At 38.7% G+C, this 19,297-nt stretch overlaps 1 protein-coding gene across 2 annotated transcripts; it reads right to left on the reverse strand.

Moving 5' to 3' along the window:
• Positions 1–1,363: 1,363 nt before the first annotated feature.
• On the reverse strand, positions 1,364–16,699 carry stk24b (serine/threonine kinase 24b (STE20 homolog, yeast)). 2 transcript variants are annotated; one of them, XM_038301965.1, is made up of 11 exons: positions 15,929–16,699; positions 14,180–14,410; positions 11,254–11,310; positions 8,426–8,534; positions 8,056–8,213; positions 6,403–6,588; positions 6,158–6,306; positions 5,953–6,076; positions 5,555–5,623; positions 5,170–5,340; positions 1,364–3,555 (listed from the first exon to the last, which is right to left on the reverse strand). In XM_038301965.1, the coding sequence occupies exons 1-10, from the start codon at positions 15,968–15,970 to the stop codon at positions 5,200–5,202; spliced, it is 1,266 nt and encodes a 421-aa protein (XP_038157893.1). In that variant the 5' UTR covers positions 15,971–16,699; the 3' UTR covers positions 1,364–3,555; positions 5,170–5,199. The 2 variants fall into 2 exon arrangements, with proteins under 2 accessions (XP_038157893.1, XP_038157892.1); XM_038301964.1 differs by having other exon boundaries at positions 1,364–3,507; positions 5,204–5,340; positions 15,929–16,697.
• Between the last annotated feature and the right edge of the window lie 2,598 nt (positions 16,700–19,297).

A 19,297-nucleotide genomic window follows, 5' to 3' on the forward strand; every position in this document is an offset into this window, starting at 1 on the left:
CTTACAGGTGGTGAGTTTGACATGGAGGAAAAATTGATAATCTTTTGGAAAATAAGTTTGTATGAACGATGCAAATGGCAACTTTTAAACAGAGCGTGCACGAGTAGAAATGGGCTTGTGCACGCTCTCACACGTTTAATAGGCATTCCCTATCGGGAGCGCGTACAGGGTTGTGCATGTGCATGCACTATACCTTTAAGAGTACATATTGCATTATTTACAAGGTTTTTTTGTGTTCTCCCTCTTCGATTCTACATCGTCTTGTTTCTTTTTTTTCCTCCATGTTCATTTTTTTTTCAATTTCATGTTACATTTTTAATTCGTAGGGGAAATTACTGCCTTGTTCCCTTAAGGCCAATTTATGCTTCTGACGCATAGCCTTTGCAACTGTCAAATCTGTCTCTGTGCATGACCACGCCCCCCGTGCAGAGGTTCTGCAACCATCGTCTCGCACCTCAAAGAAATCCTGTCTACGCGTACGACGGTCGCAAACCCACGCAGACCTCATGCTGAAGTCAGCAGACAAAAAGCAGCTGTGATTGGTCCTTGGTATGCCTTTCCGGCTGTCTGTGTGGTCGTCCTTCTCGATTCGATCTCGGGGTGCGGCATTTTTAAAAACCGGGGAGTAATAACAGCAATGGATAACCACCGCAAAAGGTTGATTAAGGAGGTTCGGAAGTACAACCACTTGTACGATGCCTCAGATATGTTGTTTAAAAATACACTCCCGTCGGCACCGCCGAAGAAGTTCTCGTGACCATCCGCCAAAGTTCTGTTAAGCTCTCGAATAGGCTTCCCCTAGCACTTTGGCAGGAAACCGCTGTGCGTCCCTAGAAATTCCAGAACGACGGTTCTGGAATAGCCTCTGCAACCATCAAATCTGTCTCTGTGCAGGACCACGCCCCGGTGCAGAGGCTCTGCAACCGTCGTCTCGTACCTCAAAAAAAATCCTGACTACACATCGGACGGTCGCAAACCCCCGCAGACGTCAAGCGGAAGTGTGCAGACAAAAAGCAGCTGTGATTGGTCCTTGGTATGCCTTTCCGACTGTCTGTATGGTCGTCCTTCTCCATTTGGCGCCGGGGCACGCCATTTTGGAAGTACAATCCGTCAAAGTTCTCAGGAGTTCTCGAATAGGTTCCCCCCCTGCGCTTTGGCGGGAAACCGCTGCGCGTCCCTAGAAATTCCAGACTGACAATGCAGAGGCATACCAGCAAAACTGGTTTGTGACCAGACCCAAGCGACATTTGATGTGTGCGGTTGCAGAAGTATAATCTGCCCTTTAGTGTCCACGTATTACATCATACCTCATAACATGCTTCCAACACGGTCACATCCATGTAAAGCAAATCAGACACATTTCTCAGTTAGCATTAGATCTTTATTTCTCATGTCACTTTAAAAGCTTACATTTAACTTGGGAATTTCTCAAATGACACAAGCAAAGATTATATACAGTACTATAAATCATCAGCTATAATAAAGGAAATCAAATGTACACATTTTGTTATTTCTGTAGCATATGTTTTCTTTTTTCTTCTGAAAGGTATAGATATTTTTTGCCGGAGGCAGATGCCCATATCCATAAAGCATTCCGTATTTCCATACTTAACTCTTTTCCGTTATAAAAATATCAGATATTTCTTAATTTTTCTCAATCCCTGTTTTGACAAGTGCATCTTGATGCGACTCCTCAACATTATTGCTGCAATAGCACAGTAGTAAATTGTGGAACTCTTAAGTAAACATATGTAGTAAAACATGGCTATTAGCAACTGGTTTTGTCTCTAGTTTTCTTCCTCTCACAGGAGTCTTTAAATACTCTACACTTTCAAAGTGCACAAAAACGGATCTGAAAATTAGAAATAAAACAAAAATAAAGGTGCAAATCATACTAGTGAAAGCGTAAGAGAGGACATGGCACTTCTATAGCGAGAGGTGAAGATGACGAGGATGGCATGGGACTCTGCAGGTAGGCTCGTTCTGATTTGGCCAGAATAAATGTGGCTTAGACACGGGCCTGGTACCAGAAACAAGGGATTAATTAATTAAAAAGTCGCACTATTAACCGTAGTAGGGTGTGTTGCAGCATCTGGTGTCTTCTGACTAATTCAGGAACGTCCCACCCCCACTTGTTGCTGAACTTATGGTCAGCTAGTTGTATTGTATAATTTAGCTTACACTGAATTAGTAAAACAAATGGTATTGATATTGTTAAAACATGAAAAAAAAATTGAAAGTAAAGCAAGTAATTTTGTTCTGATTTTTAATTTAACAAAAGCATATTTTCATACCAAAATAATCCAATGCCAGCCCAATCCTAATTTTGTACCATTTTTTCCTCATTTCCACTTTAGTATCTAAATACTGATAAACCAAAAAAAAAAAGAAAACAGAAAATACTTCAACTGTTATCAGTTTAACGTGGTTCCCCCGTTCATCTACCTTTTTATTTTTGTCCTATAATTCTCAGTTCTTTAAACATGAATAAAAAGTAAAAGTTGTTCTGGTTTCTCATAAAGTTTAACTTAATTACTCTGCTGGAAGTTGAAACACTGGAACTCAAGTCACTTGAAAAAAGAAAAAACACTGACGATTCTCACAGATGAGTAAAACAAAAACTAAATCTGCGGCGAACGCTGAAAAAGGCAAGGCATTTTCTGTCGGAGTTACCTTTGAGATGTTTTTAAATACCTACTTTATCTTTAATCAGTATCTACAAAATGCGCGTCGATCATTTTGTACACAGTGATTCATTTACCGCAATGATAACTTGTAGTCATGTACAGCATGGCGCCCCCTCCTGCCTCGGAGGACAAAGTCCACTTAAAGCACTTTACCTGAGGTTTCTTTAAGGATGCTGCAATTTGCCTAAACAGGGAGGTTTACACACGAAACGAAACGCACACATACATATGCACGCACGCACACATACACACGGCTTGTACACTTGGATAACATCCCTGCAGGTTCATCAAGCATGCTCTCATAGGCTCCTGGGGGATATGACGCCTGCATTAAGAGAAGGGGGAGGGACTGAAGTCCTGTTAGGGAATCGAGGGAGACTTTCAGCTCCTCATCCAGCAAAATCCATGCAGAGACTGTTGTGAGGCTTGAGGAGCGTCACATGATAGACTTGGCTATTGCTGTTTTTTGCAGCTGGTCGCTCTCGCTTTGAGTCTTTTTTTTTTCCTCCCCGCTGCTGTATCGTCACAGCTTCCAAACATCTTCTCTCGTTAATGGATAAAAGAAGCTCGGCAAAGTGTCTCTGTTCTCCGCTGTGGAGTTGAGTCTTTTTTGTTGTGTTTTTTTTAAATAACAGGCTAAGTTAGCGCCCCTCACATGGAGGTCAAATGCAGCCAGCTGGTATCGAATGACTTGACCCTCAACGTTTAACCCTCTGTCTTGGATAGGGTGTTGATGGGATGTGGGGGACCTGGGAGAGCAGGTTCGGGGTAGACAGCCAATCTCTAGGGGGAGGAAGAGGATCTTCTGCTTGTGGAAAAACTGTAAAAATAAAATAAAGTCACCAGTGGAGCAGATGGTTATTTTTAGCTTTACAGGTGCTGGTCATAAAATTAGAATATCATGAAAAAGTAGATTGATTTCAGTAATTCCATTTAAAAAGTGAAACTTGTATATTATATTCATACATTACATACAAACTCATATATTTCAGATGTTTATTTTGTTTAATTTTGATGATTACAAATGACAACAAATGAAAATCTCAAATTCATCATATCAGAAAATTAGAATATTGTGAAAAGGTTCAAAATTGATGGCCCCTGGTGCCACACTCTAATCAGCTAATTAACTCAAACCACCTGCAAAAGCCTTTAAATGGTCTTTCAGTCTAGTTCTATAGGCTACACAATCATGGGGAAGACTGCTGACTTGACAGTAGTCCAAAAGACGACCATTGACACCTTGCACAAGGAGGGCAAGACACAAAAGGTCATCGCTAAAGAGGCTGGCTGTTCACAGAGCTCAGTGTCCAAGCACATTAATAGAGAGGCGAAGGGAAGGAAAAGATGTGGTCGAAAAAAGTGTACAAGCAAGAGAGATAACCGCACCCTGGAGAGGATTGTGAAACAAAACCCCTTCAAAAATGTGGGGGAGATTCACAAAGAGTGGACTGCAGCTGGAGTGAGTGCTTCAAGAACCACCACACACAGACGTATGAAAGACATGGGTTTCTGCTGTCGCATTCCTTGTGTCAAGCCACTCTTGAACCACAGACAGCGTCAGAAGCGTCTTGCCTGGGCTAAAGAGAAACAGGACTGGACTGCTGGTGAGTGGTCCAAAGTCATGTTCTCTGATGAAAGTAAATTTTGCATTTCCTTTGGAAATCAAGGTCCCAGAGTCTGGAGGAAAAGAAGAGAGGCACTTCATCCACGTTGCTTGAAGTCCAGTGTAAAGTTTCCACAGTCAGTGATGGTTTGGGGTGCCATGTCATCTGCTGGTGTTGGTCCATTGTGTTTTCTGAGGTCCAGGGTCAACGCAGCCACATACCAGGAAGTTTTAGAGCACTTCATGCTTCCTGCAGCTGACCAACTTTTTGGAGATGCAGATTTCATTTTCCAACAGGACTTGGCACCTGCACACAGTGCCAAAGCTACCAGTACCTGGTTGAAGGACCATGGTATCCCTGTTCTTAATTGGCCAGCAAACTCTCCTGACCTTAACCCCATAGAAAATCTATGGGGTATTGTGAAGAAGAAGATGCAATACACCAGACCCAACAATTCAGAAGAGCTAAAAGCCACTATTAGAGCAACCTGGGCTATCATAACACCTGAGCAGTGCCACAGACTGATCGACTCCATGCCACGCCGCATTGCTGCAGTAATACAGGCCAAAGGAGGCCCAACTAAATACTGAGTGCTGTACATGCTCATACTTTTCATGTTCATACTTTTCAGTTGGCCAACATTTCTATAAATCCTTTGTTTTTATTGGTCTTCAGTAATATTCTAATTTTCTGATATGATGAATTTGAGATTTTCATTTGTTGTCATTTGTAATCATCAAAATTAAACAAAATAAACATCTGAAATATATGAGTTTGTATGTAATGTATGAATATAATATACAAGTTTCACTTTTTAAATGGAATTACTGAAATCAATCTACTTTTTCATGATATTCTAATTTTATGACCAGCACCTGTATGCTATTTTAGCATGAATAAAGCCGTTACCTCTGGAGCCTTTGCACCATATGAGCCACGAGGGAGTCAGAGATGCCAGGGTAGGCCTCTTCAGCCAGCAGGATGGCCTCTCTGAGCTCATCCAGAACCAGCGGGTTTCCATTCACCTGCTCCTGTCGGGCCTTCAGCTGAGATTTAATAAGAACAAGTGAAGAAAAATCCAAACTCACCACTGTCTCACTTTAATTATAAACCAAGCTAGAATAATCCGGTTGCTAAGGATGGGAAAGTAAATGAAGCGGTCCCTAATCGTCAAACTACTGATAAGTGGATAAAATTAAACGCCAGAGTTTGAAAGCAAAGTTACAGAAGAAGATCAGAGGACAAAACTACAATCCTTACCTCGGCTAATGCAGGAGAAATGACCGTGGTCAGGCTCTGTGAATAAGGCCTCCTTGGAATGTCTTTCGTCTGATTTAAGATAAGAAGCAAGATGGAAATTAAAATGGTACAAATTCATATTATGCACTGGAAATACTACCTAGAAATAAGTAAAAATGTCTTAAATTAAGAGTATTTACCCTTAATTTGAGTAGTTAAATGAGATAGTTTGCCAATGATATGAGTATTTTTACTCTTAAAATAAGATAAGCGTAAATTGTCTTGTTCCATTGGCAAAATGTCTCTCCTACCTCCTCAATCCAAGAAAAAAATGCACTTATTTTAAGAAAACATGACTTATCTAGATTTCGATTTTTAATTAACGACAATTACAACTTGTTGTGAGAGCACTAGCTGACCTGGTCCGCCCCCCCTGACTGGCCTTCTCCATTCTGTAGTTTCTTAGGGTCCTTTTCTCGAATGGTGAAGATCCAGTCATCGCTGCCAAAGTCATTCCCGCCTGACGCCTGGCCATCCTGTTCTCTGATTGGATCAGAATAAGATTGGATTGATTCGTTTTTACAGAAGGGAGAAAAAAAAGCCAAGTAGTTCCGATATACTTACGAGTCCGACTCATCTGAACTGGACTCTGTAGTTCTAGATTGCTCAGCCTTCCACCTCTTGTACTTGTCCACCAGCTCCGTCAGGTATGACGTCTTTTTCGCATAGCGGACAATTAATTTATGCTTCAGCAGTTCTTTGGCAGTCGGCCTCTGCGGAACGGGCAAAAGAAAAACAGTGAGGCACATCAGTCTGGGAAAAATGAGCTCAAACGTTCAGAAATGATGCAGAACGACGAGCCTACGTACAAAACTGGGCTCTTTGTTGAGACAGGCCTCGACAAACTCCTTCAGAGGTTTGCAGTAGTTGCCCTCCAGCGTGGGCGGGTTGTTCTTTGGAATGAGGAATAACACCTTCATGGGGTGGAGGTCCGAGTGGGGCGGCTCCCCTTTCGCCAGCTCGATCGCAGTGATTCCAAGTGACCAGATGTCGGCCTTGAATACACAGAAATGGAGATAACAGCGCGTGCTATCAAACAAAACTCAATGTAAACCAGCTGATATGTATTTAATTTAGACATTAATGATAGATCAACACAAAGCAGAACAGCACTCTATAGTTAAAACCATGCAAGGATTTCCTTTAAACGCCACCATCCCCAAGGCAGGACTCTTTAATTACAGCTACGAGTTGTTTGTCATTTTAGTTTAACAGGTTTTCTTCAGGATTGTCCCATTTGTTATTTATTAGCTTCTCCCAAACTAGTCTGACCAGCTGCTCTATCCCTGCAGAAGTAAAGCATTGCATAATGCAGCCTCTACCGTGTTTCGCCATGGGGATTATGTGGTCAGGAGTTAGTTCTGTGCTAAACATGGCGTTTCGGTGTCTGACCCTTCTTCCACGGGTTTGCTCTGTTCTCTACATGACTTTTAGAAAATAAGAGGTGAATTTAAGCGACTTTCTTCTATCCAGTCTTTCATAAAAGCCAGGTTTCTGGATCATGCAGGGTCCGAAATAAACTTTTTGACTCACAGGCAAAGAGGACTCATAGATAAAATTATCTACAAAGCATATTTTAACAGCTAAAAAAAAAAAGTTTGCTCTTATATATTTTTAAAGGAAAGTACTTTTCTAGAATTTAAATGCAAAATAAATGCATTTGATAAAGTGTCTGTAAATAAACCCGCTACACAACATTAATTCATATAAGTAGGTATTAATAGATTTAGTCAAAAGCAGCAAAATACCTTTTTTCTTTTCATTGTGTTGACATTTGATCATTTATTGATTGGTTCTAACTGAGGTGGAGACGTTTTTTTTTGCGTATCAGAAATTAGCCAGTCATTTTCTTCGTAAAAGTGCCATTTTTTTCAATAAACTTTCTCTTCATCCAGGCGGCTGTAGATCCTCGCTTACCTTCCTAATCATTAGCTTTTTGTATTTTAGAAAGTCTGTTCGGTCCAGCTATACGCCGCCACATTTTGCCTAGCTGCAAAGGGACAGTTGAGACTCACCAAAATAAAAGATGGAACTGAAATAAAACTGTGGTCCAAACATTTCCTCATCTTGTGGCGAATGGTGCTCTGGGATTAATTCGACAAAGTGTAGAACTTCAGCACTCTTCCACAATCTATCTGGCGACTTGAGTAAGAAACGAGGGGAGGAAGTACACGCTTCCCTAAGACCCGCCCCCTTCTTCTTCTGATTGGCTATTACTGTTAGTTTTCTTTGCTACCCTTAAATGACAAACACAAGAGGGATTTCAATTCTTTTTTTTTTATTTATTTACCGTCAATTTATTTTCGAGGGATTTTTTTTTTTTTTTGACCCACAAGCAATCGCTACGATCCCTGTGGTTTGATTAGGAATGCAGACATCATGCCTTAATGTGTCAGTAAAGTGAAAATCTGGAACATAATGCAGCGCTGCATGGCTGTAGCAACCCACGGCTTTGAACTCACCTTCGAGTCGTAAGCGGACTGTTTGATCACCTCTGGGGCCATCCAAAATGGCGTCCCGACAAAGGTGTTGCGTTTGATCTGAGTATCCGTGAGCTGGCCGGCCACGCCGAAGTCGGCCAGCTTCACCTCTCCTTGCTCGGACAGCAGCACATTGGCAGCTGTGGACCAGAAGCAAAGGAAAGAACCGTAAGGGCGGAAAATCCTGCTTCATCTTTACAAAACTGTCCATCCAGCTCATCGATTAGCATCAATCTTAGGTGAAATACAAGCTTTATAATGAATGGAGGCTTAAGTGGATGTCAATAACATTAAAGTGCAATATGATATTTACGTGTGTGCACTCTATGAAGCCGTTTACTCAGTTAGCTACCTTTAATATCTCTGTGGATCTTCTTCTCTGAGTGCAGGTACTCCAGACCCTTTAGGATTTCTCTGAGGATTGTGGCAATCTGGGTCTCATCTAAAGAGCCGGGCTCCATCTTGGACAGGGAAACAAACAGAAACGGAAAGAAAATGGCCATCAGGGTCTGAACTCGTGTGACTAAATGATGGCAGAATACGTAGAAAAATACTGGTTTGTATTGTTTTTATATTGGCTGGTGAAAAAGAAATGTATTAACTTAGAAGTCAGTAACGGCTAGGTAGTTATAGGGCTAAAACAATCGTATTAATCGATTATTTATATTCATTTATTGAAGGAGTATGGAGAGTAATTATATCAAAATTGTGAAACAAAACAAAAAAAAGTTTCCATTTAGGATTTAAAAATCATTTTCCGTCTGCGAATATGCTCTATCCAGAACTCCTCGAGTGCAAAAGTTTTAGTTTGACCTGGTTTATTTCTGTAAAAAAAAAACATTTCCTATTCGATTATTAATTGATTAATCAAAAAAATTACCGAGAGATTAATTGATTTGCAAAATAATCCTTAGTTGCAGCCCTAGGTAATTATACTGCGGAAACCTACAGCACTATATAAACGTTTTTCCTCCCTTCTAGATTTCGTGGTGTTATTTTTTCATGCCTAAGTGTTTCAGATGATCAAACAAAAATATTTTTTGATTAAAAGAGTAAACACATAATACAGGTAAATTAGCATTTTTTTATATATAGAAGAGCCATCTAAACAGACTTATGATAAATTAAACTTCCCTGTTGTTAAATCTTTTCTGATTTTTGTAGGTCTGAAATAATTAATCAGATTAATCATCATTAATTTATAATTGAAATAATCGTAAGTTTAATTTAGTAATTAATGGTTAACTGGAGTATAGAGACTGTAAAACTCACCTTTAGCTAAAAGATCAACTCACCGGCAGTAGTTATACCAAGAATGTAAAGAAACAATATATATATATATATATATATATATATATATATATATATATATATATATAAATATATATATATATATATATATATATATATATATAAATAAACATTTTGCATTTAAGAACAAAACATTTTTTCTCTGTCAATATGCTCTAACTAGAACTCCTCAAGTGTCACCTGATTTATTTTTGTAAAAAAATCTTTTTTTTAAGAAACCTTTGGCTATCAGATTATTACTAATCGATTCATTGAAAACATTATTGACAGATTAATCGATTTGCAAAATAATCTTTAGTTGCAGCGATTGATTTTTGTTGCAAGCCAGATGAATTGTCATGAGATTAATGCGTTCACAAACTCCTGAAAATACATCTTGCTAAAAGCCAACAGATGCAATAGCCTGGATACAGAAATGTTTTGGACCAATGAAATGCAGTGACGTGTATGACGTCAACCAAAGACGGAAGGCTGAAGCAAAACAAAGATAACTGCACTACTTTTAGCTGGAAAACTTTCGATTTTCCTTTTTGAAAAACGGGCTAAAGGACACAATTTATGCCTTTGTGGATGGAAAACATGTTTTTATGTTCTTCTTGAGCAAATTTCCTTAGAGTTTGGTTACAGTCAAATTAACTAGATGGGAAACAAATAAAAAATGTGATACGTCAAAGGGTTCGTGTACGTTCAGGCAATTCGTTTTTTTCTTGAAAACTAAACCAAAAATGGAAACTACTTCCATTTTTTTCATTTACACATCAAAAATGGAAAACAAAGCACAAGAAATACAATAAACTATCATGTCGTAACGTAAAAAGATCTTTTTATTCAAAAGAAATCTCTATGCTTTATTTTTTTTGCCGTCAGGCTTGCATTATGTTACGCATATATCCTTTTTTTATTAAACATTTTGAACAAATGTACAAAATCACATGGTATGTATATACATGAAGTCAAATCCAAAAATGAGTTATTTTTTACATTAATTTTTTCAGTTTTTTATTTAGAAATTCTGGTGACGGGAAAGGAAAAACGGCTTTGTTTTCCGTTATTGATTTGTAAATGGAAAAATGGTAAAAGGGAAGTAGTGTCCGCTTTTTGGTTTTGCTTTTCAAGAAAAAAAAAATATTATTTGCCTGAACTTACAAAGACCGTCACAGCTGCTGCTGTGATTGGCTAAAAAACTTGACATGGGAGAAGAATTGCACGGAATGTCCCACCCTTAAGTGAAAACTTTCCACAGGGGGTTTTCCAGATTGATACCAGATAGAATTCCAGTTGAACTACATGTATTAATCTGGTTTATGACAAGTTAGATTTTTGTATTTCTATTTAATTTTGTTAAGCATTTAAATACAAAACATAAAAAAATTAATGAAATGTAAAAATATCTTGGAATTAAAATATTTAAATACATTGTTTTTTAATATAAATATTTATATTAGTATTGAATTTCCCATTGGGATTAATTATTTTTGAATGGATTTTAACTGATTTACCTTTCATTTCCGTTTCAATTAGCAAAAATTGTTAGTTTTTTATAGGAAATCAGTTCAATTGAACCCGTTTGGCAACACGAAGTAGGTTAAAGAAATTCTTATTTCTTGTCGCCTTGATTGCAGCTTACAGATGATCTAAAATGGATGGAGTTTAATTTGGTGAAACAAAAAGTTGTACAAGGTAAAGCAGAAATCCATGAGGCCAATCTTTAATGGTCTAATGCAGCCCTCATCATCTATAATAACTTAATAGCTTCCTAATATCCTTGACCTATAAACCTCTATAAATAGCTTAAACTCTGTTTATGTGATATTCATCCAAATGAAACACTAAATTGTTTGAAAAGGGAGGAAAAAAACAAACACTCACCAAATCTAAGGCAGAGCCCCCACCCAAATACTCCATAATGATCCATAGCTTTGTGTCCTGCATTGAAGGAGAAAACAGAACAGAAGCTTTTAACTGATTTGCTGTATGTCAGGAGAAACCAAACACGCTTTACTGCAGGACTTTCTACAAGGCAGTGAAAAATGAACGAGTCCTAATGACCCTATTAGGAGTCTGGGAGTCAGGTGGGTGTTTAAAATCATCTGAGGCCAATCCTTTTTTTAAATGTGGGATTAATCATAGGAGGAAAACTGGCTTAGAAAAGAAAATCTCTTCTGCACATTTAGATGTTGCTATACAGGCTAAAAGAGGCTGTATATTAGGGGTGCAGAGACTGACCAATGGGTCCTGATTTACTTAAATGAGGCTGTTTTCGAACGTCCGCCCAAACCCCTAAATCCCTATATAGAGCAGGGACTATATAGTGAACTCAGTTAACTGATCGTTCGGACAGATGATCATTACTTTACACTCCACGTTGGTCATGTAACTCAGCCTCCCTGCACAGTGCCTCGCCATCTTTGTTATTAGTTGCCGCTGTTGGGTAGCGACAGCCTCTGACTACAGCAGGCCGCAGTGACAACAAATCCCATGATGCCTTGCAGGGAGAGCACTAAGCATGCTTAGTGTGAGGCATTGCATTAGAGTCAATGAGTCGATGCAATCAACTGGTTTTCCTTAGATAGAAAACTTTGAATTAAATTGACTGTATGATCTGGTAAACTGTAAAGTGCCTTGAGATGACATGTTGTGAATTGGCGATATAGAAATAAACTGAATTGAATTGAATCCTGGCAAAGCATTCCTGGATATATTTGCTTCTCTAGTGACCAAGGATGATCACTACTATTCAAGGGGCATTGTGGGAAATATCGAGTCCACAGCTTTTTCATCCACAAACCAGGGGTGTCAAACTGGTTCCAGAAAGGGCTGTGTGGCTGCAGGTTTTCTTTCCAACCAAACACTTGCACACCAGACATTCATCTCATCAAGGCATCATGTTCAGATTGGACTCACTTGATGAGATGAATGGAGTCTGGTGTGCTATTGTTTGGTTGGAAAGAAAACCTGCAGCCACGCGGCCCTTTCTGGAACCAGTTTGACACCCCTGCACTAGACCATCGGCGTCGGCAGACCTTTTTCACAGGGGAACATGCCCAGTTGTGGATCTGCGGTGCCTGGATATTCCTGGGGCGCTGATTTCTTAATTAATTAATTTTCCGCTTTCACAGCGGAGTTAAGAGAGGAGAACACTCAAAATTAAGCCAGTCACAATTGATTGACAGCTTCTCAAAAATGAAGCAGAGACGCTACCGTTTACTGTTAAAAAAAATTAACATCCAGCTCTCCCATCTTTCTGGCCACATTATAGGATCATCAGCATCACACAATCATAGGATGGGCTCAAATAGAAATGATAAACACAGACATGAACGTATGTAGAGTTTTTTTGTGTGTTTTTCCTTTTACAGTTGCACATTTCAAGTTTTCAGTTTTGAAGTTCATGTTTGCTGACAGATATTTAATGTTAAAAAGTTAAAGTTTAAAAAGTTAAATTGTGCCTTCATCAGTAGTGGATCAGAGGTATACAGTTAAGTTCACAATTGTGCCAATTTAATTCAGTTTGGTTCAGATAGATATTTAATAATGTGGAAAATAACAATCTGATTGTACAATTAATTTATGACGCTTTATAATTATATGTACTATAAAATATTTGCTTGTGTGCTTGAATTAATTATCTGTGCCTATGCTTTTTTAAAATAATTACACAAAAAAAAATTTTTTGTGCCGTATTGAGTCAGCTGACGCCGCTGCACTAGACGTTCTGACACTCATCTAAGGTGACGTAATCACTATATAGTTGGACGGCGAGCAGAGATTCAGTGATCAAAGTCCCGGATCGGATATCAACTGATAATAATTTGCTGAGCTGGGCATTCTTCTGATTAATCTTTTTTAAAATTATATATTTCTAGTCCCTTCGATAATATGTTTGCAGCGCTGATCATGGAGAGCATGCACAGCAGCCAGTGAGGATTTATATCTCTGATAATGTCTTTTTTTCCAGCTTTTTTATTGTCATCACACTGTCACAAGTAAAGAGCAACGAAATGAACTCTCTGCATTTCACCCATCCCCTTGGGTAGCAGTGGGCTGCTATTGTGTGGCGTCCGGGGAGCAGTGTGGGGGGGTTGAGGGTCTTGCTCAGGGACCCAGAGTGGCATTCTGTGGGAGTGGGGCTTGAATTCAGAAACCTCTGGATTCCAAGCGCAACGCCCTAACCACCAGACCGCCACTCCCTAAACTCCCCCTAATTTGGTACCTCTTTAAAAATGTCTAGGCCTAACACCGTCACTCTCATGCAAGGTATGCGGCTCGATCATTAAACTGTAGTATTGGTATCAACCGACAGGCTCCGCCCAGGTATCGGAAAGGAAACTAGATCTGTGCATCTCTAAGGTTAGATGTATAACCAGTTTTATCCACCAATCTTAGCCTCTGCAAAGCTCGAAACTTTCCATTTCTATTTTAGATCATTATCCCATGAAGTTAAAACCAGTTTGTATTGTTTTGTGGGTATTCAATGTATTATAAATTAAGTTATTTGTGATATAATTGATAGTGTCCTTTAAAGAGAACAGAACTATTAGTAAAAATAAGAATCGACATGTCAGACTTTTAAAGGTTTGGTGATCGGCCAGAAAACTGCAATCAGTGCACCCCAGACTGCTTTGCTGAAGCTGTCAGGTTCCTTAAGGTTTTACACAAACTTGTAAATTCAGATTTTTGTGGAAAAGCGGGCTGAATGCCACACTATTCAGATTGCTTCCCTTTGCAAATATATAATTTTATATATACATTTATTACATAAAATCAGAATAAAACACAATGATTGGGCGTTTACCTTCAGGTATGAGCCGTAATACTTGGTAACAAAAGGGCTGTCGCACTGGCTCAGCACCGTGATCTCCTGCTGAATGTCTTCTATCTCATCCTCTGCTTCCTCCAGGTCTATGATCTTAATGGCCACCACCTTCTGCGTACGATTGTCGATGCCTTTGAACACCTCGCCAAAGGAACCCTTCCCAATGCGCTCCAGCTTGGTAAACAGCTCCTCGGGGTCCACTCTGACGTTCTGATTGTTGAGGGGGAGCGGGCGCGGACAAAGCAAGGGGAAGGGAAGGTGGGTTTCAAAGAAATCATAATAAACAGAATGAAAGAAAAGTCGGGAGTGAATCCAAAACAGCCGGTCGGGTGGCATTCTTACAGGATGCATTAATTCACTCATTGCAACTCTTAAGTTTATGTGAAGAGAAAAACAGAGGAGAGTAAGTGGGGGAAGAGTAATGATTGGATAACATGCAGGTTCAAAATAAAAGTAATAAAATTAAAACAGCTGCTAAGAGTTCCCATGTTTCTCCCTTTAATCCCTGACACATCCTTTAGTAGTTTGATCAATAAATAAATAGCTAAAAACTGTAACTTTGCCTTCAAAGAAGAGTATAAATATCCACCCAGTGTTATATGGGCTATTTTTCTGTAGTATGAACAATATTGTGTGAAATGGAGGAAAAAAACCAATTGAGTTCCACAGGAAGTGAACTAAAATGACTTAACTCTCCAGAGGCTGTTATGTGGAAAACACAAGCGTCTGCGGCAACTAAAAACTTCCTTTTATGACCTCTTTCAAGCAGAGAAAACTCATTAAAGCCAATTGAAGGCAGCTAAAATTAACACTGGAGACTTTTGAAAAGGATAGACCCATAATTCCCATTGTTTTTACATAAATGCATCAGTTGCATACAAACATTTCAAAAATCAAAATGTCCAATCACATAATACGCTTATAAACTGTGGCTATTTATTTGGCCATATTTTGGAAGGTTTATTCCACTCTTTGCATTTGCAGATGATTTGAAGATGCTTAAAACATGTTCAGCTTGTTTTTACACCCCAATCCTTTTAATTTATCTGCAACTATCAGCTTTGATCCCATTTAATGTGTTTTTCTGAATAATTTCTTCACTTAGCAGCCTAATTTCAACTTAGATTAAATAGCAAACTCAGTTATACTTTTTTGTCTTCTCTTTACAATTCAACTGTACTGACTTTCTGCAGTAACAAATGTTTTGTTTGCAAAATTGTCATTACAATTCTGGATCTATAATGGTGGCTTAACCTAAGCTCTTAAAAACCAGGATGGTTCCTTTTTCAATAAGGGTGATTTACATGGCTGAATCATTTCCCCAATATGCCATCAAGTTCTGCAGAAACCAGCTGATAAACCATTTCCATGAGGTGTATTTGGTCAGTGAAATATCTTTAATACTCAGGTTCTTTAGGACAGGATTTCCTAACCCTGATCTATCGCATGTAATCCCAAGACATGTGAATAAATTAGATTTCTTCTGTAAAGTTTTGCAACATAACTCCCTAAATATGCCTCAGAAGTTAAATTTAATGTCATTTTTAGAAGAAAAAAAAACACTTTAGTTTCTCATGGGAATTTCCGAGCTGTGCTTATGTCCTTGAATGCTCCATCTCACTAAGCTGTTTAGGTGCACAGCGTTATTAACCCTACATGGACTCACTGAACAGTTTGTTCTTATAGCGAATAAGTTGGGGGAAAAAGTTCAATGGACATTGAGCTTACCTGCATCCCCGGCAGGTTACCCTGAACGGGAGAATGCGCCATAATGAAGAAGATCGGGTTTGCTCCTCGTCCAGGAACGAAGGGGCTTAGATCGCCCCGGCTGTGGTGCTTTCAAAGCTATTAATCCAGTAGGATTCCTGGCAATCCAAATCTAAAGAGAAGTTTCCGCTGCTTTTAAACAGCGACCCGTCCTTAAAAACACTCTTTATATATTTACATTAACAAAACAGCCCTAAGAAAGGGAGGAAAACACAGCTAACTAACGTTTACTAACGCTGATGCTAGCTGCAAACAAGAAATCCGCAATATTAGCATGCTAACCAACTAGCTAAGCGTTAAATCCAATTTATGACTTCGGAAAGTTGAGCCGCAGTAGTCAGCCGTATCCGCTATAGTTTATTTAGGAGAAAAGGCTATTTATATCTGAGCAGTCCAAGTGTCACTATGTGATCGCACAGCGTCTCGATGCTGTCAGCTAGCAGACATGGTTAGCAGGTTAGCTCCCAGAAGATCCGATAAAACGGTCCCTGCGCGCGCCGCCGCGGAGCGCACTGTGTTTGCATCCGGCAAAAACAAGAGCCGGGCTGCTCCCAGCGCTTTATCTCAGCCCTCTGCACCGCTTAGAAATCTGGCCTCTTCAGCAGGGGGTGGTGGTGGGGGGGACAGATCACAGATGTTTTTGTTTTCTCCCTCACTTTCGACCCGTAATCTCGGCCATCTTGTCGGTGCCGTGACGCCGAGCTGGGCGGATCCGGATCCGGATCGGCAGCAACATCCTGACGGCTGGATAAACTCGGTGCTGATGCAAGCCTCTGAGATCCCTGCAGCTTTACATGAAAGTTGCAAAAGTGACTAAGTCAATCATCCTACTTCTTCTTCCTCTTTGGAGTCAATCATCCTAAATAAAATTAACATCCTGTAATACTGCAGCTCTGATAATTATGTATTTAGTATTTTTTTTTATCAAAAGTTGTACACTCCATTACGGAAGAGGATTAGGGCCACTGAAAAATGTTTAAAAGTTAACTGATTTTTAAATTTTATTTCAGTTTAATATGAGAAAGCAGTCAGAATTCTGACTTTTTTCTCTGAATTATGACTTTTTTCTTAGATTTATGATTTTAATCTCAAAATTCTGTCTTTAATCTCAGAATTCTGATTTTCTTTCTCAGAATTCTGATTTTAATCTCAGAATTCCAACGTTTTTCTCAGAATTCCGACTTCAATCTCAGAATTCTGACTTTAATCCCAGAATTCTGACTTTGATCCCAGAATTCTGACTTTAATCCAAGAATTCTGACTTTAATCCCAGAATTCTGACTTTCTTCTCAGAATTCTGATTTTAATCTCAAAATTCTGACTTTAATCTCAGAATTCTGACTTTAATCTCAGAATTCTGACTTTCTTCTCAGAATTCTGATTTTAATCTCAGAATTCTGATTTTTTTCTCAAAGTTCTGACTTTAATCTCAGAATTCTGATTTTCTTTCTCAGAATTCTGATTTTTTTCCTCAGAATTCAGATTTTAATCTTAGAATTCCAACGTTATTCTCAGAATTCTGACCTTTTTTCAGACTTCTGACTTTTTTCTCAGACTTCTAACTTCAATCTCAAAATTCTGACTTTAATCTCAGAATTCTGACTTTTTTCTCAAAGTTCTGACTTTAATCTCAGAATTCTGATTTTCTTTCTCAGAATTCTGATTTTAATCTTAGAATTCCAACGTTATTCTCAGAATTCCGAGCTTTTTCTCAGACTTCTGACTTCAATCTCAAAATTCTGACTTCAATCTCAAAATTCTGACTTCAATCTCAAAATTCTGACTTTAATCTCAAAATTCTGACTTTAATCTGAGAATTCTGACTTTTTTCTCAGAATTCTGACTTTAATCTGAGAATTCTGACTGAATTCTGACAGCTAACAAACATGTTAGCAACAAGCTGTAGCCATGTCTGTTTTAAAGACTAAACTAGCTCTCTTGTTTTAATCACCTTCTGCTCTTCCAATAATGAAATAGAATCTCGAGGGACCCCTCAGGCACGTAAAAGGTCACCTAATTCTCTCATTTTCCTCCAAAGTGTGACTGGCCCTCTCAAATAACTCACATCTTTGTCATTGAAGCTGAGTGCTCCCACATCTCTTCCTTCATGGTGCCCATCTACATTAAGATCCAAAATTCTGAGATTAAAGTCAGAATTCTCTTTTTTTTTTTCTCATATTATACTGAAATAAAATTTCAAAATCAGTCAACTTTTTTGTTTTTTTCAGTGGCAAATAAGGAAATCTTTTAGCACACCAGCAACAAATTGGTCAGGATGTCAAAGTGGACTCAGGTTGTTGTTCTGTGGAGCTGGTCGGCCGTCATATGGTGTTCGGAGCTCAAAGCTTTCTTTCTGAAACGGTTTGTGGTATGTTGACTTCATCCTCGTATTATTATGATTCTCGTAATGTTTTGACTTTATTCTCGAAATAGAAGAAAACAAAATCTGTAGCCTGGCCCTAATACTCTGTCGTAGTGTTTAATATATGGAGAACCAAGCCTGCCATAATTAAAAATGAATACAGAAATAAATAAATGCTCCAAATATAGAATTAATTTCCCCCCAAAAATGCAAAAAAGAAATAGATGTTAACATATAATGCTAACATTGTAGTATTGACTTAACTATTTTTCATTTGGACTAGGGTTACCAGATTTTGGTTTCTGAAAAGGAGGACACTTTTTTTTCAGCTCCGGGGCTGGTCCAAAAACAAGGTCTCCCTTTTCACAAACCCAAGCATTGGATTTGTTTTCAAAAAAAGTTGCTAAATGTCTCAGCTCACTGACCGCTTCATCGTAGGTATTCATGTTTGTTGTGACTTTGGTCGGTGGCTGCTAACCAACCAATGAAACCTTAAGACACACCCCTCCTCATTTGCATAACGAAGCAGAAATGCATACAGTCAGAAATAAATAGCGTTGAAGAAATAAATGGGGTAAAAAAAAGTACGAAGGAAGAATAAACCAGACAAAAATATAACATGCACATAAATAAATACTTAAAGGGGAATTACTTTTTTTTTTTTACATTGGGCCCTTGATTTTACGTTATTACATCATGTTCTACTCAACCATATGAGTTTTGTGTCATTTGGAGCCGTTCTGAAGATATTCCATTAGGTTATATCCAAGTAACGTCTTCCTATGGGCAACGAGTTGAAGGCACAAACTAAACTGTTCATACTTTATTCTTTATGGTACGCAAGCATTCATAACATGAAGGCAAATCACTGTCCCTCAGACATCCGCGGTTATATTTTTTATATTTATATCAAAGCGGCAACGTGTATGATGTCATGCGCATGCGCCGGCTACCATTCATTCATTCTG

Source organism: Cyprinodon tularosa, unplaced genomic scaffold, assembly GCF_016077235.1.
Source record: "Cyprinodon tularosa strain WSP-4 unplaced genomic scaffold, ASM1607723v1 ctg48, whole genome shotgun sequence".
In the NCBI taxonomy this organism is placed as follows: Eukaryota; Metazoa; Chordata; class Actinopteri; order Cyprinodontiformes; family Cyprinodontidae; genus Cyprinodon; species Cyprinodon tularosa.

Bases quoted from the DNA above. Each gene is read 5' to 3' on its own strand.
- stk24b (XM_038301964.1), bottom strand. From the start codon at position 15,970: ATGGCGCATTCTCCCGTTCAGGGTAACCTGCCGGGGATGCAG. The intron at 6,077-6,157 runs GTAAGTATATCG...TGATCCAATCAG, and splicing joins AGTTCAGATGAGTCGGACTC to AGAACAGGATGGCCAGGCGT. The intron at 5,624-5,952 runs GTCAGCTAGTGC...ATCTTAAATCAG, and splicing joins AGTCAGGGGGGGCGGACCAG to ACGAAAGACATTCCAAGGAG.